Here is a 23,502-nt window from a genome sequence, read left to right on the forward strand (position 1 = left end):
GATATCGAGACCACTCACTTCTTCGGCGCTTTTATCTCCAACACCTCTATATGTCCTTATATTGACTGTCCCTTCATTTCTCTTAATTACCAAGCACATTGCATTTTGGAATGCATTTTTTCGTCAACATCTTCAAAAAATCCTCACAGAATTCAAAAGATTGGTGAAAGCAGCAACAAGATCTGGTGCCCGTTGATCCCTAGAAAAGAATATATCCGCCGCCGTACGACCACCGATATCTTTCAAATCGGCATTAAGTCCCCTCATTTTCGCAACTGTGAGTAGTTCAATGGTCTTGATATCACCTCGTGCCGCTGCAATATGAAGAATCGTCTCTAGACGGGAGGATAGAGAACAGTACTCGGCACCCTTCTCCATGAGTAGTTTCAGGACATTATGACTGTTTGAGCTCACAGCTCTCAACATAGAGGTCCATCCAATGTTGTCAGCGATATTTGGATCTGCTCCGTAATTTAATAGAACTCGGGCACTCTTATGCTGATCATACTCTGCAGTGCATGAGAGAGGAGTCCAACCATAGTTGTCCTTTTCATCGATTTGAGCCCGAAATCCGAGAAGTGTCTGTATTAAAGCTTCGTCATCTCGATAGTAGGCTGAATAGTGTAGAGCAGTGAATCCTAGTGTGCTTTTTTGTCGCACGTCGGCGCCAAACTCCAGGAGAAGCCTGACACATTCCGGGGACTTGGCGCGAACACTCCGCAAAAGAGGGTTGTTTCCTGTATCACAGCTAATTTCGGGATTTGCACCAAAGGATAGCAGGGTCTTCACAGAACTTATATCTCCTCGAGCAGCCGCCCAAGCAAGAGCAGTGCACCCTTTGGAATCTTTTTCGTTGATACTTGATGTGGATAATTTCAACTGATCTTCGAGGTCATAATCTACCGCGCCGAGCACAATTTTATGTAGACTGGTGAATTGCTGGTCTTCAAACCAGACCGAGTCAAACCATAATGAGAAAATTGATCGAAGTTTTTGCTCCGTTTCAGAATCACAGCTTTGCGATAGAAAAATATCCCATGCTCTATCAAGAGCTGACCTGGAGCTTCTGTCAGGCCATTCATTGAGTCATTTCGGAGCGACAACTTACACATTTGATCTATTCTCCACGTTCGGAAGGGCACCCTCTCTGATCAAAAACCTGCAGAGGTCCAAATGTAAGCCTTGAACGGCATACTGTACTTCTTTGCTTAGTTTTCAATATTTGTATTCTGTAGATTCACGAATGACTCACACTGAGCACAGGTACTCCCCAGCTATAATTCACATCCGTTGGGTCTGCTAAGCCTTTCGTGAAAAGCGATTGCACGTCGGCTAGGCTCCCTTTTTTGGAAAATTGCATTATTTCTGCATTATCAGGCACAATCCGCAGGGTCTTGAGGGACATGTCGAGACGACCATAAGGATGGACGCTAACAGCGAGATATATGACTTTTTTCAAGATCAGTGCAGGGAGCTGGATCATTGCCCTTGAGACACAAACTTGCCGTCGCGAGCAAGTGGTCTCGGTGCATATACTCTTATCTGAGGAGGAAGGAGATATTGTGATCCCTATATTTCCAAGAATACCATAAAAGAGCGGAAGATGAAGGCGTAGCGGAGAATGACACCTGCAAATGCACCCTGTTCCACAATTGGACCTTGCCTGGTAGTAGTCCAATGCATCCAATTGGTTGACGGACAGACGAAACTTACTAGGCGAGGAGATATTTGTAGGTTTGATAGCTGTCTGGTTATTTCTAATGGGAAGTTAGAGCAGCTCTTTTTCTATGTGGCTTTCTCAAGGGAACAGCTAACCGAACGTCAGCTAACCCCACCAGTTTCAACCGCTCATGACGCTGACTGATCGCCTCATAATTTACCCTTGTCTCTTCACGGTGCAAAAACATCCGGTCTCTCTTGGAAGGCACCGTGGAAAGTGGCTGGGCTGTCGGATGAATTTGGGCTGAAAGAGTTCCCGTTAGCTCGGAAAATGCTAATAGAGTAACTTGAATCCCTCACCAAATCGAGCCGCCACGACCGGTGGCGCGTCTTTTGAGAACTGGAGCAGTCTATCGCGCACCGTTCGATAACCAGCCACGTAAGGAGTGTCAAATTTGACTAACATCGAGTGATCGGCGTGCAGCGGCACCTTGTTATCTATATGATCGGGGAGCTGGAGGAGGGCCGAATCCACCCCAACTGTCGTCATAAATTCACCAGTACGTTTCCATCGTCCGCTTTCTGAGTCCTATCGCAATTGTTAGAATAGGCCGGGGCGTATTTTGGCAGAGACCAACACGCACCAATACCAACCGCCTCGTTTGCTCTGTCTCATAGAAGCTGACCACCTTACGGTCCCGGATCAGATTTTTGAAGTCGGCCAGTTGATGGATCAGTAGGTCCGATTTACTGGAGATCTGCTGCAGCAACTGTCCTCGCGGATGGCGCCCATCGCCGGCCAACATCTGTTGGATATCGTCCATCACCAATCCTTTATGTGGGATCGCGAAAAGCATCATGCCGTATGTGGCTCGATGTAGGGATGTGATCGCCGGGTGGTCTTCCTCCATCGTCTGGATGGCCCTGACCAGACACTTGAGTTGATGTCAGCATACAACACCTCAAACCGGTTGGGAGTCCCACATGAGCCAAGATAATGCCCCCAAAGCTGTGTGCGATGAATATCAGAGGTCTCTGCTGGAGCTAGTCGAAGTGTCAGCCCAAACTTGCCGTCCGTAGACAAGTCAAACGCGTCTCCTACCTCCTTCGTGTTTCGGATCTTCTTGATCTCCTCCATTAGTTCCCGCCCGTAGTCGAGAATCGTATCGACTCCGTGGCTCGACAGCTTGGAGTTGTACCCGTAGATCATGGTGCGGCACTGCGGAAGATCCTTCGACAGAAAGTCGCGGAGCCACATCCGACCGAGATTTCCTGTTCCTTGCCAGGATCCATATGCATGTCCATCCAGTCCGGCAATGGCAATGATACTGTGTTGCGTTATAGGTCAGTACTGAACTCCTGGATAGAGATAACGGCACAGTCCTTACTCTGCAGCCACTGGCTGATCGTCATCCGACACGTAGAGCTGGGTGAATCCAAAGAAGTGGCCGTCAAAGTTGATGTCATCGTCTCCCATCTCGACCTGCCAGTCATCGAGCGGATCATTTCTCAGCTCATGAAGGAACTGAGGCACCCCACCGCGAAAATGCACCAGTGCCACCCTCTGCGTATCGCTTTCATAGCATGAAGGCACGATGGTAATCTCAGCCTGGATATGCGATCTCTCGTCGTCGGTGAGGTTGTTGTTGATTGCCTCTTGTAAAGCGGTCTTGAGGTTCTCATCAGGCAGCTCCCTCGACAGGCCTGTCACCCGGAAGACGTGCGACTTTCTCTGGCTAGTCATCGAACTCATGCTTAATGGTAGAATGGTAGATCAGTTGAGAACGAACTCTACGTCGTTGCTGATGGATTGCCAATTCAGCCTTGCTAATGAGGCTGAATCAACCTCCAGGCGCGGGGTATCGGCCATGCACCTCCAATGATTTCTCCTATCACTTCGTCGATACGACTGTATACCAAATACATCTCCCTCCTCAAACCATTCGTTTATTCATGGAGAAGATAATTGAACATCATGCATTAAATCGGTCTGTTGCTACTAACTTATTCAAAGGCTATTTTTCCAACAAACGTTGACTACAGTAACCTCCCCACAATTAGACCTCGCCATATTGCTTTTTTGGGTACCCGAAGGAATACCCGCGAACCCGCCAAGAACCCATTTACCTGTATATTACAGTATTACTGTTGAAATACAACCAATACCAGATAGGGATGTCAAAATGAAATTTCAAAATTTCGAAATTCCTGAAATTTGGCTGCTTGAAATGTAATTTGAAATGGGGCTTGAAATCTTGAAATCTAGCTAGTCCCAAAGTGGTAATGATTATCTTCCATTCTTCCAATCAAAACAGTCGAACGTAAAGCACGTGACATAGACATCATGTGTCATCTATCCCCCGCCGTCGCCGAGTTGGCCGCTTGGAATCATCTGGAACTCCTTGAGGCCATTCAGATACACGCTTCGACCTCATCCGCATAAGATGAGCTGAATCTGAATTTGTTGTGGGTTTCGTTGAAGGACTAAGGGGAGGCTCCGAAGTTGGCTTCAACAAGGAGTTAAGCCTCGACTTCAACGCAGAAATGAGGGCAGGATTTGTTGATTCTGAAGCTGAAGTCAAAGCTGAATTCAATGCTAAAACCAGGGCAGACGTTGGTGATTGCTCTGTTGGTTGCTCTGGTGGTTGCTCTGGTGGTTGCTCTGGCGGTTGCTCTGGCGGTTGCTCTGGCGGTTGCTCTGGCGGTTGCTCTGGCGGTTGCTCTGGCGGTTGCTCTGGCGGTTGCTCTGGCGGTTGCCCTAGTGGTTGCTCCGGTGGTTGCTCTAGTAGTTGATATGAGCCCCCTGATAGATCGTCTAGCACTTGGTTTCGCTGCAAAACCCTCTCTATCTCGTTATCCTCTTCTTGAAGGAGTGATTCTTGCGCAACTTCGGGAGGCCGTTCTGTCCGGAATTGTCGTTTATTGATCTGCACGAAGAGCAGTTTTTCAACGCGGTGGGGCTCGAGCCTATTTCGGACTTTTGTATGCTGAAGGTTCATCTGTGAAAAGGCTCTCTCCGCTGCCGCTGAATTTGCCACAGTATTGCAGAGTCGACGAGCAAAGGGTGCAAGAAGCGGAGCAAAGTCCTCCTGTATAAGCATATCGTAAGTAAGTCCTTCGTTTTAATCGTTGATAGTATAACGTACTGCCTCAAGCCAAAAGAGAGACGGGCTCTGGGCCTTCCAGCAGGAGGCATTATAAAAAGCGCCCGTTCTCTGCCTGAATGACAGAAATTCATGCCAAGCGGAAGAGCTTTTGTCGTTGTTCTGTAGAGGCCGTAGCACACCTTCGATATAATTACGAGAGCTCTGGTCAACTTTCCCAGGGACTCTAGCGGGATCAAGATGATAGGCTACCCAGTGGATAGGCTCAAGCTGACGTAGTATTCGACTTTGCCAGCCTATGCCATCCAAATAGGACAAGAAATCGTCCTTAAGAGATGTTTGGGAAGCCAATGTTCGTAGATCTTCATGGAGATCTAGCCATCGCTGCGTTACCTCCATAATCGACGAGTTCCGAGCTTCGGACTCTTTTTGGGCAACATGTAGAGGCTTAAGGATTTTAATCAACTCCTTTAGTTGCCACCAGAACGAATGCGAGTTCGCTATCCGAATAATCTCCCTCCCCCTAGCAGTCGAGGTAGCAGGAGTGATAAGTGTCCACTCACAGATAGCTTCTTGGCAGTCGTGGAGCGAGGAGAGCATATTATATTGCGTTCCCCATCTTGTAATGACTGACGCAATAAGAGCCTTCCTATATCCCCACTTCTCAATCTGCTTTCCTTGCATCCTTGCGTACTCGAGTGGTGAGTGGTGGAAGAAGACGACTATTTCAAGGGCCGACTTAAATACCTCCGCAGCCCGTGGAACCTTCGAACCCTTAGCATCAACAATATCCTTCATGATTAACTGTAGGCCGTGAGAGTCACAGGGAATCATAAAGCAGTGTTTGAGCTCTGGTGTGTTCTCTAGCTTCTCCCAGACCGATTTCATGACAGAACATGTGTCTGTCGAGATAGAATTAATTCTTTTCCAGTCAATCGTTGTATCCAGTTGTAGTAGGAGACATTTGAGACTATTCAAGATCCAACCACTAATAGCAGGAGCATCAAGAGTCTTGTCTTCCATATCATTCAAGTAGACAAACCATGACTTTATCGGCGTTGTTATAGTCATCACTATCACCCGTTGAGATCTAATGTTAGTGGTCTCATCCACTGTGACATTTAAGAACTCAGTTCTCCGTAACTCTTTAATAACCTTCTCTAGTAGTTCATTATATGCTTCATCCAGCAGGTCATCGGCGACTCGTTGGCGGGAAGGAATTTGATACGTCGGGCTTAACGCATGGATAAGTTCTCGCATTTCTTGCTGTTCGAAAAGGTTGAATGGTCTAGCCCCGGTGAAACAGACCTGAGCGATTAGCTGATCAATGCTTCTGGCTGGCTGAGATGTAGAGAAACTTAGCAATTTCTGTTTCTTCTCTGCGGCGGTCTTGGGATCCATCAGAGCCTGTGCTTTTGTGCATTTATTAACATGCTCACTCTGGCGTGTAGTATTTTTGGCGCGAGTCTTCAAGCATCCAAGACATTGTGCTTGAGGCACCTGAAGAAGCTGCAATTAGGGGAGTAGAGGATAAGTTTATGAATTAGTTCTTACCTTTTCATCACCCTGTATGATTTTGAAGCATCTCTGAAGCTCGAGCTCTGAGTAGGAAACCTTTCCGCAAGGATGATTAGGAGCCATTTCGAAGGTGAGGGTGCTAGGAAGGGGTGAGACCTTGAGAGTATTCTAAACAAGCCAAAGATATATATTCTTCCACCTGTTGCCACGAGCTACAGCATACTTGATGAAGACAATGGCAGAAAAATGAAGTATAGGCCTTTATTGGCTATAATAGGTTACCGCTTCTGATGACTCAGCAGACGCCAGCCCCTTGAAATGTAATTGAAACGAGAAAATGAAATGAAATTTCAAGATTTCGTAATGAGTTGGCCAATTTCGTAATTACAACATCCCTAATACCAGATATAGAGTGATGTAATCAGGTATATGTTACGTGTATTTTAATCTCTTGGCGGGTTTTGGGTCAAGGGTCGAAACCCAACCCGCCCATTTGGCGAGGTCTACCCACAATCTGGCCTGGTATCACGTGTCGTGGTTTGATGCTAACCAGGCTTGGTTTGGCTCAGAGCTAGTCACTTTAGACTTAGCTCCTTACTGTATGAGAAGAAGAAGGTTCACGTGAGACCACAATCAGGGCGAACAAAAAAATTCCTGTTCTTTGGGTGTTCCTTGGGGATCCTGTAGACCCTGAATTCCACGTGACCGGTGACTCACATCAAGGCAGCAAGAACGACCGTTTAATTCAGATCTCGAGCAACACCCCTGTTGAAAATTGCCTGGGTGAACGCAAGTGGATTTGCCAGTGTTGTGGCTTAGCGCGGTTATGGTCAAGAGTCGTGTTTTGTTTATTTTTGCTCAACTCACAATGTTCAAATCCTTTCTTATGATTCAACGGTCGAATAATACTCTACCTGAGTAAATCAAAATACTCTATCTTCCTTGTCCGTGCTGTAATTAGTTGGAGGGCTGTTGATGTCAAGAGACGTTTATGTTTCTGTTTTCATCGTTCATTACTATACACGCCGTCAACGTTGATCAAATAACAGTGATCAAATCCTCTCTTCTTTGATGGCCTACAGCACAGTTTCTGCGCATCATTATTATCGACAGATTTTCAGGATTATTGATTAAACACGCAGCGATTTTTTGAGTCTCACAAATTCATCAACAATTATCGAGAATCCACGAATTGGGTAAATTCAGCAATCTGCAGATAAGAAAAACTTTCTCACCGGGTTATGAAACACCTGGTGAAGCCACGAATTGAATGTTGTTTGATCTCCTCAATATTTTGGGGGGTTCGCCAATTTTATAACCAGAGAAAGCTATGTTAAAAAGGACCTCACATAAGGCCAGTCGAGGAGAATTTATGTACCAATCGAGCGTAAAGTATTCTGTCATCCGATTACTTTGTGATATCCAAGTAAATCGCAGCATTCATAGTCCTAACCTTTTTCATAGTCTGAATAGGTTCTTTCTAAGAATCATATGCTTTACAGGATACTGTCCTAAAGCTAGCCTTAATGTCTCCAGCTCATCAACGTCATACGCAGACATCATTCGCCGGTCGGTCGAGATCGACCGGGATCCCCGCGTCCACCCTGTGGCGCCGGGCTAATAACAAGCCTTCGATCGTTGATAAAGCCGCCAATCAGCAGTATCTCACCCCGCAAGAGGAGCAAGCGCTAGTCGAATACGTGTTGCGGTTGGCAGACAACGGCTATCCGCTTCCAGTCAAGTTTCTACGATCGCTCGCCCTGATCATCGTGCGCCAACGATCCTCGAATTTCCAGATCACAGACCCCGGCCTCGAGCTCCGACTGCCTGGAAAGAATTGGCCGCAGGGGTTTTACCAACGACACCCGCGGTTGAAAGCGCGACGGCTGCGAGCAATTGATTGGAAGCGAGATGGCCGGCAGATCGAAGACAAAGTCCGACACTGGTTTGCCATCATTGGCCGAGAGCTAGCTGAGCCGGCTATTCTCCCGGAGAATGTGTATAATATGGACGAGACGGGAGTTCTTCTCAGTGTTCTCAACTCCCTCAAGGTACTCGTTAACAAAGACGATTTGAGAAAGCATCGAGGGACCACGGTGAAGCGGACGCTGGTCACGGCGATCGAATGCATCTCCGCCGATGGTCGGTTCCTGCACCCGCTCATTATCTGGCCAGCGGCCACCCATCGCAGTTCGTGGACCACTCACCCTACCCCCGGATGGCATTTTGCCTGCTCTAAAACGGGCTATACGAACACAGAAATCAGTCTGTACTGGGTGGAACATGTGTTTGACCCGCAGACTCGAGACCGAGCGGGCGATCGGCCACGACTCTTGATCTGCGATGGTTTCGGCACCCATGAGTCTCTGGAAGTCATGAAATTCTGCTTTGCTAACCGCATTATCCTGTGTCGCCTCCCTTCCCATACGTCTCACAAACTGCAGCCGTGCGATGTGGGTGTCTTTAGTCCTCTGAAAACGGCATACCGGGCACAGGTTGAGCAGGCATGTCGAGCTGGGGTGAGCACCATCGGCAAACCCCACTTCACCTATCTTTATGATCGCGCTCGGAAAGAGGCATTTACACCCCGCAATATACGATCGGCCTGGTCGCGAAGCGGCCTCTTTCCTCTCGATCCGTCTCGCGTCCTCCGAGAGTGTCAGGCGTCCCGGCCCGAGATCCAGACCACGATCCCTATGGACCATCCGACCGTAACCTCTAATCTCTGTCATACTCCAAACACCTCGGATCATTTCGCGTTGCTTCGCAGCGAAGTAGAGCAAGACACCCAGAATCTAGACGGTGTGTGCAAACGTCGTCTGCAGACACTAAGCCGCGCGGCCGAAAAGGTCTTTGCGGAGCGCGCCTTGTTGCTGGAGGAGAACCGGATCCTATTTGAGCAGAACAATGAGAAGACCTGTCGGCTGTCCAGCGGCCTGACGGTCGTAGGACATGCAAAAGTGATGAGCTACGAGGATATCGTTGAGGCGCAGAAGAAACGCGACATGACGGAACAAGCAACGCGGGAAAAGAGGTCGAAAGCTGGGGGCAGGCGGCTTTCGAAATCGGAGGAGAAGCGCAAGGCGGAGCAGGACATTGAAGCATGGAACATGAGTGACTATTGTTTAGTTTTAGAACTATAGATCCGATCGTCATATTAAAGTTTCTTGTATTTCTATCAATTCTTCGGGCGCGAATAACATATCAATGCATTTGGCTGGCGGTTGAATTTGATATATATTTCACCCAACCCGCATATCATTATCTGCTAGTGATACTCAATTTATAGCTACCTGGGTACGTGAGCTGCCGACACGTAGTTTTGTCATTACTGAAGCCAATTATCAGATTTTTCTACCAAATTCTCGTTGTTTACTTGGGAAGGCAGTTTGTGGATATGCCTTGTATGGTCGGGTGGTCGAGTCAGGCAGCATTCTGGTTTGCGGGGCTGAGCTTCCGAAGACTCTCACAAGGCTGAACGTAAACCCCACTAACTTAAGTTCTTTATGGACAACTTTTATCGAGAAAACAAAGTGTTTGATTTGTTTCTTAGCAGTCGATATCATCGTAAGCCTTGTTATATTCCGAATCTGGCACTTCAGAAATGTCAACACACGCAAAAACTCCTACATTGCCGTGTCCCTTCCACAAAGATGATCAGCTCAATGGTGATCTCGATGCATCGCTTGATCATTTGCCAGGTCATCCCCGGATCAAAACCAACGATCATAAGGGCTTGATTGCTTTCATTCGCCAGGAAGTCTGGTCAGAGGACCTCGAATCAATATCAGGCAAACTCTGGTGGATGTCGAAGCTGGATAGCAGCAACATCTCGCCGTTGCATCGACAGCGAGTGAAGGGCCGACAGATTATCGTTAGCGAGGATCCTCGGCTACATCTTGTCTGGATTGACGACCGGATATTTCTTAAACCCCTTCCTAAGTACATAACATCCTACGCATTCTGGAATACGTTCATGAGCGATCCGTCCGAGTATGGTGCGGCCGCGAAGCTCAGAAAGGCCGCGCTCGGGTATCTGCGAACGTATTTCTATCTGATCCAGCATGAATCAGATCTACAAATTGCACAAGATCCGACTCTCGGTCTGGTGCACAAAGAAGTGACTTGGCCTCGCTGGTGCCAGTTCACTGCCCGTTTCAATGATATCACGGAAAACGAAGTTTCGGGACGATATCATTACGGAGAGATCCGACTGACCCGACTAAACTATTACGCGCCCGTTCTCCTTAGGAAAAGCTATTATCAACGGGAGAAATATCAGTACCGGGCGTACTTCGCTCGAATCCAAGGCCCCTTGATTTCTGCATTCGCATTTTTCTCGATCGCCCTGAATTGTATGCAGGTCAGCCTCGCAGCCTCCACTTCTGATGAGAGGTATTCGAGCGCTTTGTTATTTGCAGCTTGCTACTGGCTCAGCACTTTGATCGGATTTATGACCGGTGTCCTTATGCTGATGATGGTATCTCTTTTCTTTTTCAAAGTGATCAAAGAGTGGAAGTTTGCGATAGCCCATCGGCTACGGTGGAAAAAGAATCCACAGCCCAGACTAGAGGGCCGTGTGTAACGAGGAAGTTGCACATATTTCAAGAGATGTTATTGGCACTCGACACGAGACACTTGATAAGCCGTGTATGTTTATTTCGGATTCTGGGCTGGGAGTGGAAATAAAAATTTAAGAGAATAAGTGAGGATCTCAGTGATAAGTGGCAACTGCTAAGAGGGGCTTTTTTTCTTCCCCACCCCAGCCCGACGCTCTCTTTGTTTGCTCTATAGAGTAGAACTGTACCGTGCCGATAGCAAACAAGAAACCCATCCAAGGAGACCCACTTGAGGTTTTAAATGGCGCTCAGATTGGCTCTATCGATGAAAGGGCTTAACAGGGCTCGCTGGGTCAAATCTATCATTGGCTAGCAGCCTCTGGTCTATTATAAAATCGATAATAATCAAGCAGAGTTGCTCTTACGAGCCCATCGAAGTTACTTGAGCTGGAGGAGCCTGCTCGTGACAAACGAGCCACCCAGTCCCCGTACGAGGAGCTTCTCCACCGCCGGAATCATGTGATCCCGCGACCTACAACTTTGATGACAAGTAACTTTATTACGTGGATCGGGGTAGAACTTCATGGGAGTTTTATAATCTGCTTTTAAAGAAAATTAGCCTTTAGATTCTAGACTGATTAGTATATGGCTGCGAACGACTTTCTCCCTAGATAAGTGATATAGCAATCATTGTAAGTCAGGTGCCTACTACCCCGCACCTGTCAGTGGATTCAGCCTCGCCGGAAGGCTGAGGTGACCAGACAATCCATCAATAAAGGACGCAAAGTCCACTCTCGTCTGATGTACCACTCCAACGAAGACAGATGATGATGGCTAGTCAAAAGTCGCACGTCTTCCGGGTGACAGGCCTGTCCAGGGAACAGCCCGATGAGAATCTCAAGACCGCATTACAAGAGGCACTCAACGACAACTTCATCGACGACGAGAGATCGCAAATGAAGACTGAGATCACAATAGTCCCTTTATGCTATGAAAGTGACACACAGAGGGTGGCGCTGGTGCAGTTTCGTGGCGGGGTGCCTCAGTTTCTTTATGAGCTAAGACTCAACCCGCTTGGAGACTGGCAGGTCGAGATGGAAGAGGATGACATCAACATTGACTGCCACTTCTTTGGATTCACCCAGCTCTACGCGCCAGACGACAATGAGCCAGTGGCTGCAGAGTGAGGACTGTGCAGATATCTATACCTAGGAGATTAATTCTAACTAGTAATGGGACATAGCATCATTGCCATTGCCGGACTGGATGGACATGCTTACGGATCATGGCAGGGCAGAGGCAACCTCGCTCGAATGTGGCTTCGTGACTTCCTGTCAAAAGATCTCCCGCAGTGCCGTACGATGATCTATGGGTACAACTCCAAGCTGTCGAGCCACGGCGTCGATACGATCCTCGACTATGGGCGGGAGCTGATGGAGGAAATCAAGAAAATCCGGAACACAAAGGAGGTAGGAGACAGTATCTTATTGTCTATCGATAGCAAGTTTTGGCTGAAATCTTCGACTAGCTCCAGCAGAGACCTCTGATCTTCATCGCGCATAGCTTTGGAGGCATTATCTTGGCTCACGTGGGACCACCATCCGATTTGAGGTATTGGTATGATAAACTGACATCACTTATAGTGTCTGGTAAGGGCCATCCAGACGATGGAGGAAGACCACCCGGCGATCAAGTCGCTGCATCGAGCCACGTACGGCATGATCCTCTTCGCCATCCCCCACAAAGGATTAGTGATGGACGATATCCAGCAGATGCTAGCGGGGGACAGGAAACATCCGCGAGAGCAACTACTGCGACAGATTTCTAGCAACTCGGATGTCCTGATCCACCAACTGGCCGACTTTAAAAATCTAATCCGGGACCGTAAGGTGATCAGCTTGTATGAAACAAAGCAGACGCGGCAGTTAGTATTGGTCTGTGTTGGTGCTCGTCTGAAACAGGGCATGGCGTGTACTGATGATCGCAATAGGACTCGGAAAGCAGACAATGGAAACGGACCGGGGATTTTATGACGACACTTGATGCAGATTCGGCTCTTCTCCAGCTTCCCGACCATATAGAGGAGAAAGTGCCGCTGCATGTAGATCACTCAATGATCATCAAATTCGACACGCGCAACGCGGCCGGGTATCGAACGGCGCTCGATAAACTGCGACAGTTCTCAATAGACGCACCATCGGTGGTGGCGGCTCGGTTCAGTGGGTGACTTTCTCCAGGGTCTTTCTGCGAGCTAATAGAAACTGTGTTCAGCGCGGACGCGTCTGAAGCCTCAGCCGTGCTCCACGGTGCCTTTCCAGAAGGACTCGATTTTTGTGGGCCGTGAAGCTGTGATCAGTGCGGTCAAGGAAAGACATGGGGCGATCGGCCAGCGTCATGAGCGGGTGGCATTAGTGGGATTGGCCGGAGTTGGGTGAGCCGTCCCTAGAAGGAAGTCATTTGAATAATAACTGATAGAACTGTCATTCAGAAAAACCCAAATAGCCATCGAGTATTCCTATCTCGTAGAAGCATCAAAAACGGACACTTGGGTTTTTTGGATCCACGCTAGCAATGCGGCGCGGTTCGAACAGGGCTACCAGCAGATTGCCGCAGTCGCGGAGATCCCGAGACGGGACGATCTAAAGATGAGTAATATCTTTCAGCTCGTGTATCAGTGGCTGTGTGATGCACGCAATGGGCGCTGGCTGATGGTGCTAGATAATGCGGACGACGATGGTTTTTTTTTCAGTAACAACGAACTCAATGAACAAGGGCCACTGGCAAGCTTCCTGCCCCAGGCCGCTCATGGATCAATCCTGATTACGTCGCGAAATGGTCGTGCGGCGCGGAATCTGGTGGGGAATGAGAGGCATGTGATCGCAGTTCAGCCAATGAGTGAGGCAGAGTCCCTTGCCCTTCTACGGGCAAGGATTCCGGCCGCCCACTCTGGAGAATGTGGAGGGGACGAGAAGGCACTGGTCCAGGTGCTGGAATACATTCCGCTGGCAATCACTCAAGCAGGGTCGTATATTGCGAATAGATCTTCGCGAGTCACGGTGTCCCGCTATCTTCAGTTGTTCCGTGAGAGCGAGTCGAACCAGAAACATCTTCTGCAGCATGAGGACGCCAAAGACCTCCGGCGGGATCCCAGTATTCGGTATGCGGTCATCACGACATGGCAGCTATCCTTCGAGCAAATCCGCCATGACCGGCCGGCGGCGACGGAACTGCTGGCGTTCATGAGCATGTATGATCGGCAGGGGATTTTAGAAAGCCTCGTCCGTGCAGATTGCGATGACCTCCAGTTTGAGGATGCATTGGCACCATTGATTAGTTATTCTCTTGTTCGGTTTGAAAGTAAAACAGCGTCATTTGATATGCACCGACTAGTACAGCTATCGGTCCGGACATGGCTGGAGATCCACCTTGAGCTAGCACGGTGGCAGGAGAAGTCGCGAGCCATCGTGGCAAAGATGTTTCCCGATGGACAGTACGAGAGCTGGACTGAATGTCAAAGGCTGCTTCCGCATGCGAAGGAGGTGATGAAGTCGATATCTAGTGCGAATAAAGAAGATCGACTACATGTGGCGACTATTTCTTTCAATTGTGGATGGTATTTATTGCTTCAAGGAGCATATGAAGAGGCGGAAGTAATGTATCGACGGGCATTGGAAGCACAAGAGAAGGTGCTTGGGCGCGAGCATCCTGACACGCTCACTACTGTTAGTCGCCTTGGCTTAGTGCTTTCTAATCAAGGAAAATATGGAGATGCAGAAGCGATGCATCGACGATGCGTGGAAGGGAGTGAGAAGGTGCTTGGATGTGAGCATCCTGATACGCTAATTAATTTTGGAAACCTCGGCAATGTGCTCTCCAGTCAAGGGAAATTTGAAGCGGCGAAAGCGATGTATCGACGGGCCCTAGAAGCACAAAGCAAGATGCTTGGGCGGGAGCACCCTCATACGCTAACAAGTGTTAGTCGTCTTGGCTTGGTACTCTCCAACCAGGGGAAATATAAAGAGGCGGAGGCGATGCATCGACGGGCGTTAAAAGCACAAGAGAAGGTGCTTGGACGTAGGCATCCTCACACAATCACCAGTATCGGCAACCTTGGCACTGTGCTCTCCAGTCAAGGGAGATATGAAGCGGCGAAAGCGATGTATCGACAGGCGTTGGAAGCACAAAACAAAGTGCTTGGAGCCGAGCATCCTCACACGCTCATCAGTGTTAATCGCCTCGGCTTGGTGCTCTCCTACCAAGGGAAATATAAAGAGGCGGAGGCGATGCATCGACGGGCGTTGGAAACACGAGAGAAGGTGCTTGGACGCGAGCATCCTGACACGCTCACTAGTGCAAGTAACCTTGGCAATATGCTCTCTGACCAAGGTAAATATCAAGAGGCGGAAGCGATGTATCGACGGGTGTTGGAAGCACAAAACAATGTGCTTGGAGCTGAGCATCCTCACAAATTGACCAGTGTTAGTCGCCTTGGCTTAGTGCTTTCCAACCAAGGGAAATATGAAGATGCGGAGGCGTTGCATCGACAGGCGTTGGAAGCACGAGAGAAGGTGCTTGGACGTGAGCATCCTGACACACTCACTAGTGTCAGTAACCTTGGAAATGTGCTCTCCAGCCAAGGGAAATATGAAGAGGCGGAAGCGATGCAACGGCGAGACCTGGAAGGAAATGAAAAGGTGCTTGGATTTGAGCATCCTAATACCCTAATCAGTGTCAATGAACTTGGCTTAGTGCTCTTCTACCAAGGGAAATATGAAGAGGCGGAAGCGATGCATCGACGGGCGTTGAAAGCACAAGAGAAGGTGCTTGGACGTGGGCATCCTCACACAATCACCAGTATCGGCAACCTTGGCACTGTGCTCTCCTGCCAAGGGAGATATGAAGAGGCCGAAGCGATACATCAAAGGGCACTAGAAAGATGTGAAAAAATGCTTTGACACGAACATCCTCATTCTGTACGCCTACCAGTGTCAGTGATCTTGGCTATGTGCCTGATAGCCAGGGAAATATGAGGAGGTGGGAACGATTAATCGACGGGCAACAAAAGGATATATGTCAAAGGTGTTTGAAGGTGAACATACCGAATAGGTGACTGGTCTGGATATGGTTTAGATTTCCTGGATCAAAACGGGAAACATCAAGAGGCCACACAACCTCAGACTCGTATCTTTAGCATTTGGTGAAAAGGCATCTTACATGCAGACATAATATTTACACTTCGTGATTTTCCCTACAGCACTTTACATCTCATAATTTGATGACCTCTCAAAATACTAGAGTATTATTAATATATGTTACTATAATATAAAAAATTTAGTTGATATTTGATCAATCTACTTTAAAGTAAATCCGCGCGCAGAGGACATTCATGTTACAATTTATCCTGGTTTTCATTTATAGATAAGGTGAAGAACGTCTATAACCCCCTGTTATCGTCAAATTGGCCATACAGCATATATTCTACATGGCCAACCCCATTACCTGTACGCCGCATCAAACAATCGAATAACGCTATGTCAACACCCTGCAATGCCCAATCCTCCACCCCGACTGCTAGTTCAGGGCATTCGGCATTCTGCAAGTTGCAATTGGGATATCCATCCTCTACCTGCGGCGCATAATTTATATCTAGCATCGGAATAGCTCCTGCTTGATCAAGAGAGCCATAGTCAGTATTACCTTGTGGTATAGCGGACTCAACATTGGTGGTGCCGTGGGATCCCTCTACCTCAGAGGAAGGAATATGCATCTCGGAATGAAGGCTTGCAGGGCTGGAGCCGCGAATTCCGTTCAAACATTGTGACCCAGCTAGCAGATTATTTGATGTTGCTGTCGCCATTGGTGATTTCCTCTTTCTTTATATATATAATCGCGGGTTATTTTGATAGTACCAAAGTAAGGGACTTGTATATGTATCACCGATCCGTCATCGGGATCTGATGGATCTATGGAAGACATGTCTTTGAGCATGCTCACTCTCCTGATGTGGCCTGAATCTGTTGGCTCTAGATCAATTGCCAATAGTCGGCTAAGTAACTCAGCACTTTTTGCGCTCAATGCATCTGAGTTCAGGCGGTTGACTTCTTTCATATTGTTTTGGACTTGTTCAATGAGCGCCCTGTCGGTGTGATATGAGTGAGCGACAAGGTTCTGGTCTAAGTGCCGGTTGTCCAAGTGAGCTAATAATAATGTCACAGCAGCTATAAGAGCGAGAAAGTCGATAGTAAGATAACTGCAAGTAACCTTGTTCAATGCACGTAATGCCATGAATCGCTGAAGTATTTTTCTTGGCGATGCCTTGACACAGCTTATCTGAGCAAATTGACATCTATCACCCGTCGACCAGAGTATATAGGGCAAGTAAAGTTGATTGAGAAGGTTATAGTGAATGACTTGAAAGAAAATTCGACGTGTGTTCCAGGATAGATCTTGAGAGTCGGGCGATTTCGTCGTGTCTAATTCTGGAACTAACCACCACTGATTGGGTAGCATTCGGGCTGCCTTCTGTAACAGTAGATCGAGATCGCGCGTTAGGCTGGTATCACCAGAGCCTGCACCGAAGTTAATACGCTCCAGCATCTAAGACGCAATTTCGTAATGAATTCTTTTAAGGCGTCCTATAGGGGTAGCGCCTGCCAGCATTGCGTCAGAGGCAATGTTGCGATTAAGACATCCTTCTGACGTACCCAGCATAAGACTAAGATATCGATCCATAAACACTATGCGGAACTATATATGATCGGTGTAGTATCGTGTCTTAGGATTTGAGACCCTGTAGTGGCCTTGACTTTCTGGTCTATTTAAACGCATAAGCTATGCAATATTCACAGCTCTACGACATGATATGCAAGCGCGTCGCAGGTTCCCAATATTCGATTGGTATAGAGTCTCAATCATGATATACTCTAGCCCTTCCAGACTGCCGAGAAGCTCGTCATTAGTAGTGACCAGTTTAACTGTCAGATTTACTAGCCGTTCCATGATAACACGTGGAGGTTCTGAGAGACCTTTAACCATAATAGCATGAGGAGGCCCCGAGTGCCTTTCGACTTGACTGGTATGATCATTTTGCTCTATATGTAATAACTGGAGTAGGCTAGCGAGGAGGAGCATATATTTCGCGATGAGCACCGGATGCGCATCCATATAAGGAATCTCTAATAAGGCTGTAGTTCTTCTAATGCCATCCTTTTCAAGAGCCATATATGGCATGATCATAATCTCATGAGAAAGGAGGGCGGGATGACGACTGGCAGTATATATGGTCGCTGTTTCCTCTCGCGAGGGTAGGGATGAATATAAGAAGCGAGACAATTATTCATAGTTACCTCGACTTTGATTTTTGCCCTGATTATCAATTAGTTATTTTAGGTTTAAGATGATGAAATCAAAAATCTATGATGAAGGGAGTACACACGTTAGAGGCCTGATAAAAAGCAAAAGCGTGGGTGGGTTCTGTGGATAAGGATGCTGGTGTAGGAATGCTATAGTCGTCTCTAGATAGGGGCGAGTAGCGATCGCCAACGGTACTGCCACAGCTGTTCCGTGCTAAGCCATGCGGAGCAACATCCTCCGGGCCCGGAAACGCCTGGCTAATATACCGTGTACCTCTATTGCGGCAACCATTGCAGATCCGGGAGTCCCTGTTTGGATCAAGAATACATCTTATCTTCCGCCGCTTGCATTCCCAGCAGCTAAATGTGCCTTTGCGTAATTTCCTTCGGCGGGCCTCAGGATGAATATGGGAGGACCGTGTGTCGGCGGAAGAAATCGGGGATGACATATCATTCACGTTATGAATATTTGGTATCGACGGGTCAAGAAACACAGTAATTTGACCGGTGAAGCAAATTGAAGATTCGGAGGAAGAGAATGGGCTACCTTCCCATTTGATCACCTGATCATTTACAAATGTCGAACTGTAGAATACCTGACTATCAGGTACTCCGCTGTTAGCGATTAGTCCACATACATAACTGGTCTCCCTACTACACTACTTAACTTACGTCAATTAACCGATTTGAGCTGATTGGTTGCCAATATTAAGGAAAGGTGCAGGTCAGATGACATACCTGAGCTAAACAAACACTACGGGACAACCTAGTGATGGCAGTTAAGGGAAAGAAAATCGGGGCTTAATAGCGTCGGTAGACAAATGTACTAGGGGACAGTCTGTCCAAGGGGCTCATAAGATTGATAATCCATAGATTAATCGATTTGTCAGCGCGGCGGACGAGATCTCAGTTAAGTTACAAGCCCAAAAGGGGTTGTGCTTATGTATTACGGAGTACGGAGTGGTACGGTCAAGGACCCACATCTCGGCGGAGTAACGTAATTTGCGTGCATGATAAAAGATCATAGCACTGGCGATGGTAAACCAAGCTAGCTAATGCCGCAATGATAAAGTGAAGGGTATTCTCGTTGATTTTTGGCTCCTGTTCTCTGATCCTTGATCGCCGTGCAATATCATCCGAATTATCGCTTCGACATCATACCACCAATTTGTCAATACAATATTGAATGCCGAGACTGACCGAAAAGGCAAGATGTCTTCAGAATTGAGCAGCAACGTACCCCTGAACCATGCACTCGACGACGGGCAAGAACAAGAGCATTTACCCTCGATTTCGGATACTATACATGATGCAGAGAACCTACATGACCCACCTCAATCATATCTGGTAGAATAGGATGGCGACAATGATCCGCTCGACCCACGCACCTTCTCTCCAGGAAGAAAGTTGTTCTACGTCGCGGTAGTAGCCGTAGGATCGCTTCTAGTATATATATTGCAGCTCACATCTCAAATTATGGAAGCTGACTATTAGTATATAGCACGTGTACATCATCTCTCTACACTATAACCTACGACCAAATAATTCCTGAGTTTGGAACTTCGTTAGAACTTGCAACTCTGGGACTTTCTCTCTACGTACTAGGGTTCGGACTTGGGCCTCTACTTTTCAGCCCGCTTTTAGGGGTATGATATTTCGTATATCGGAGAATAGAACCAAGAACAGTCACTAAGTTTGACTAGTTTTATAGACGGCGACCCATTTACTTAAGTTCAACTTCAATGTTCTTGATCTGGTTGATCCCATGTGCTATTGCGAAGAATATATAGACTCTTCTTGTCGCTCGATTCTTAAATGGCTTATTAGGTAGTGCCTTTCTCAGTGTTGCCGGTGGAACTGTTGTAGGCCTCTTCCTACCTCAGAAGCTGTTCATCCTAATGACGATCTTAACTAGCGCGCCCTTCGTTAGGCCTACCCTAGGACCCCTTCTTGGAGGATTTATTAACTTATATACCGACTAGTAATTTATAATTCCCCGTTCCCTTTAGCTGCTTATCTAATTAATTAGATTTCAGGCGCTAGTCTTTTTACGTCCTCCTAATATAGGGAGGAGTTATTCTAGTATGCGTTTTCTTCGTCCCCGAAACTTTCTACCCTACCTACCTCGGCAAGAAAGCCGCAAGCTTACGCGACAAATTTAGCGACGGCCATTATAATTCAGCATCTGAGCTTGCTCGTGCTTCCAAAACGTTATCCTAGGCGCTTTGTGCTTCTCTTGTAGTTCTATTCAAGTTCCTATTCCTGAATCCTATGGTCTTGGCTCTTAGCACCTATACTTCGCTTCTCTAAGGTATTCTCTACCTTTACTTTAGGACTTTCACTTTGGTATTCACAGAAAATCATGGTCTTAACCTTTAGTAGGTGGGCCTTACCTTCCTTGGTCTTCTCATTGGTAACGTGATTGCATTATTCTGCAATCCTCTCTGGCACAAGCAGTGGATAGGATCTATCGCGCAAATGAAGGCAATTCACGGTTCTGATTATAAGCCTGAACCTGAACTAAGACTACCGTCTGCAATGGTGGGATCGTTGTTGGTCACAGTTGGGTTGTTTTGGTTTGCATGGACAACATACTCATCCGTGCATTGGATTGTGCCAATTATCGCCACTATTCCTTTCAGTGTGGGGTAAGTTTTTTTTTTCTTGTTTTGGCTAAAGAACATCCGAGGTTGATGAAATACTCAGAATGCTGATAATTTTAACAAGATTCTTCTTTGCGTTCCAAGGAATTCGGACCTTCCTTATGGCAGGGTATCCTAATTATGCAGCAAGTTCTATAGCTGTCAATACAACTACGCGTTGTGTCTTCGCCGCTGCTTTCCCACTGTTCACAGAACAAGGTAGGTTATCATTATCACAAAGTGAAGTCCTAAGGTCGCTAATGCCTGTGTATTTTATTCCAGTATGGGTTACCAGTGGGCCTCCTGCTTGCTTGCTTTCTTAACCATGGCCATGCTGCCTCTCCCATATGGACTGAGTCTAATTTCGATCTCATGCCATTACTGACTTTTCTAGGTTTATTCTTTCCAAGTATGGGAAATATCTGAGAAACAAGAGCAAGTTCGCATCGGCCTAGGTCAGTTTCACTCTATATTGTCATTTGATCAGCTGTTATACCAGAATCTTGGTACCATCGAGAGTACGAGTGATGAGGGAATGAGCTCAAGTTACTCAGACAAAATAATATTGACCAGGGTTCTCGATGTAGGGCTTGCACATATTTACTCATTTAACTTCGCTGGGAGTATCTTTTCTAGGTAATATTAATGTCCACCTAGCCTTACTTTAATCTGAGGAGTGAGGAGTGATTAAATCATTCTCCTATATCCTATTGCTAGGACTTCTACGTTGGGGAAATGTACAATGTATAATTTGGGTCAAATTCTATTTGTGCGAGATCTCAACTTTGAATAATCAATAGATTCAAGAATCTCCATGTTATTTAAGTTGTATTATTAATAGAATGGCAGAACTTATACTGCCGATTTGGCCGACGTTGGCTTTCTCCACACGGATTCTTCGAGAGCCTTGAATCTCGTCATTATTTGCTGTTGCCAAAGTACAATAGCGCACGACTACTAAGAAGCCTATGTAGCACAGGAGAGCCGATCGGCGAAGTCTCCACAAAGTGCTCATCATAGCTTTTCAATTCTTAAGAGCGATTGCATGAAGTTCATTGACCAGGGTCAAAGAATACAAATAGAGATGGGTGTTAGTGCTTGTGGCTTACAGCCAGCTATTTTAGTGCTATTATTCGCTTTTTGACAAATAGAGGGTCCGAGAGGCACTATATACTCAGATAAGCGGCGTTAAACTTGGAAAAATTGCATGTGGAAACACTCATAACTAGATTATTCAAAGCTTGACATTTCACGTATGAACAAACCTATCCTGTGCTTTCAATTGAGGAAATGGGCTCTCAATTCTCGGACCTAAGATACTCCAGAATCTGCTCCAACCACTAATGGAGTAGATGAAAATGTCCCAGCATGGGTATGTCAAGGTGATCAGCATCCATCGGTAGAGTCCCTAAATCAATGAAACTTCTGGTGGACAATGGTATTCCCGCAAATGTGTATCCAGGCCTCATAGAGGAGCCAAATCTTGGACCCTTCGCCTGTTTCATTCCCGACAAGACTGAGCCTGATCTTGGGCCCACAAATCCTTCTCTGTCACTATTGGGTATTATGAAATGGGTTGTACCACTGCGAATAGGCATGCACAGTTTTAAGTTTCCCGCGAATATGATGGCCCACCGCTTACTCCTATAGTCTTTCCAAGAAGAAGATCTCGGCTAATAAAGCAAAGTTAATTTGCTTTGCTTCAGAGGTGACAGGTCCAGTCCACTTAGGTGCTTGTTGCTGACAAAATAGCAATGTATTGCGGTTTGGAACTGTATAAACATCTCGATGATTACCCGCCACTTTGAGATGATGAGGTATGCAGATAAGGCTTCCATTGGTAATACTTTCGTTTAAATTACTATCATATGTTGCAGGTCTAATATCTCATTGTATCGTTGGATCGACAGAACAAGACGGCGACTTTGGCTTTGAAACAGCAGGATGTCTTGGATAATTGGGAGGGACTTCCCAAAGAGTACGTTTGGTTTCTTGCACAAGAAATATTCATGTATGCTGAAACAAATCTTATAGCCGCCGGATGGCTTTCCAACTACATCCTGAGTCCAAGATATTCATGGTGGAAGGAGTGGCTGGACCCCCATTTGGAGACAGCATTCAGGCTATGTCGCAGATAGATACCAGAATGAGAGAGCGGTAAAGTTCCCGTATGATAAATATCAGGGGGAATCCTTGTTAATGTCGTTTAGGTGAATAGCGATCCAGACCTGCATGGGAACAGATGAATTGCCTCTCACTATCCCCATGTTTCCCCGGCTCGGAGCATCTGGAAAGTTCACGAGTACTGAACTCATCAGCAGCAAGAGGCTATACTCCCATATTATGTCGCAGGATCTGTTTAGCCATTTTGAACGGTCCAAAGTAACTTTCCGATAATTTGCGGGCTCAACGTGGTAGTATCGCCGAAGCAAATGTACCGATATTTGGAGATATCAATACAGCTTGGCCATGTAAGGATGAATTGGTTGATTGGGTACGAATGAAAGTACACACATCACTTCCACTGCCTACGCCCACCTTTAACTGTTTTTTGCTCGACCATTTTGCGTGGAGTGGCGGAGTTTGTGGGTTACAGACTACTTTCCAAGCCAAAAACCTGGAGGAAGCACGCTCGCTACATAATCAGCTCTGTCCTTTAAGTGCAATC

General features: G+C 46.9%; 5 protein-coding genes across 5 annotated transcripts; 3 read left to right on the plus strand and 2 right to left on the minus strand.

Annotated features, from left to right (window-relative positions):
- Nucleotides 1–132: 132 nt before the first annotated feature.
- Nucleotides 133–3,412, minus strand: N7520_010294 (ankyrin repeat domain-containing protein; the record flags this gene model as incomplete). Its single annotated transcript, XM_057144227.1, has 9 exons — nucleotides 133–1,057; nucleotides 1,109–1,194; nucleotides 1,253–1,449; nucleotides 1,714–1,757; nucleotides 1,816–1,963; nucleotides 2,020–2,248; nucleotides 2,304–2,583; nucleotides 2,628–2,987; nucleotides 3,048–3,412. The coding sequence occupies 9 exons, from the start codon at nucleotides 3,410–3,412 to the stop codon at nucleotides 133–135; spliced, it is 2,634 nt and encodes an 877-aa protein (XP_056989981.1).
- Nucleotides 3,413–7,807: 4,395 nt separating this feature from the next.
- Nucleotides 7,808–9,424, plus strand: N7520_010295 (uncharacterized protein; the record flags this gene model as incomplete). The annotated part of the gene is made up of 1 exon (XM_057144228.1): nucleotides 7,808–9,424. One exon carries the CDS (start codon nucleotides 7,808–7,810, stop codon nucleotides 9,422–9,424), a length of 1,617 nt encoding a protein of 538 aa, XP_056989982.1.
- Nucleotides 9,425–9,885: 461 nt separating this feature from the next.
- On the plus strand, nucleotides 9,886–10,866 carry N7520_010296 (uncharacterized protein; the record flags this gene model as incomplete). Its single annotated transcript, XM_057144229.1, has 1 exon — nucleotides 9,886–10,866. The coding sequence occupies one exon, from the start codon at nucleotides 9,886–9,888 to the stop codon at nucleotides 10,864–10,866; it is 981 nt and encodes a 326-aa protein (XP_056989983.1).
- Nucleotides 10,867–11,670: 804 nt separating this feature from the next.
- Nucleotides 11,671–15,795, plus strand: N7520_010297 (uncharacterized protein; the record flags this gene model as incomplete). Its single annotated transcript, XM_057144230.1, has 7 exons — nucleotides 11,671–12,023; nucleotides 12,084–12,309; nucleotides 12,369–12,428; nucleotides 12,484–12,774; nucleotides 12,831–13,059; nucleotides 13,112–13,271; nucleotides 13,329–15,795. 7 exons carry the CDS (start codon nucleotides 11,671–11,673, stop codon nucleotides 15,793–15,795), a joined length of 3,786 nt encoding a protein of 1,261 aa, XP_056989984.1.
- A 1,642-nt stretch (nucleotides 15,796–17,437) lies between these two features.
- Nucleotides 17,438–18,776, minus strand: N7520_010298 (Zn(II)2Cys6 transcription factor domain-containing protein; the record flags this gene model as incomplete). The annotated part of the gene is made up of 3 exons (XM_057144231.1): nucleotides 17,438–17,587; nucleotides 17,687–18,133; nucleotides 18,276–18,776. Coding segments are annotated over 3 exons (1,098 nt in total), but the record flags the coding sequence as incomplete, so codon positions are not given.
- Between the last annotated feature and the right edge of the window lie 4,726 nt (nucleotides 18,777–23,502).

Source organism: Penicillium odoratum, assembly GCF_028828045.1.
Source record: "Penicillium odoratum strain IBT 22623 chromosome Unknown utg000008l_segment0_segment0, whole genome shotgun sequence".
NCBI lineage: Eukaryota > Fungi > Ascomycota > Eurotiomycetes > Eurotiales > Aspergillaceae > Penicillium > Penicillium odoratum.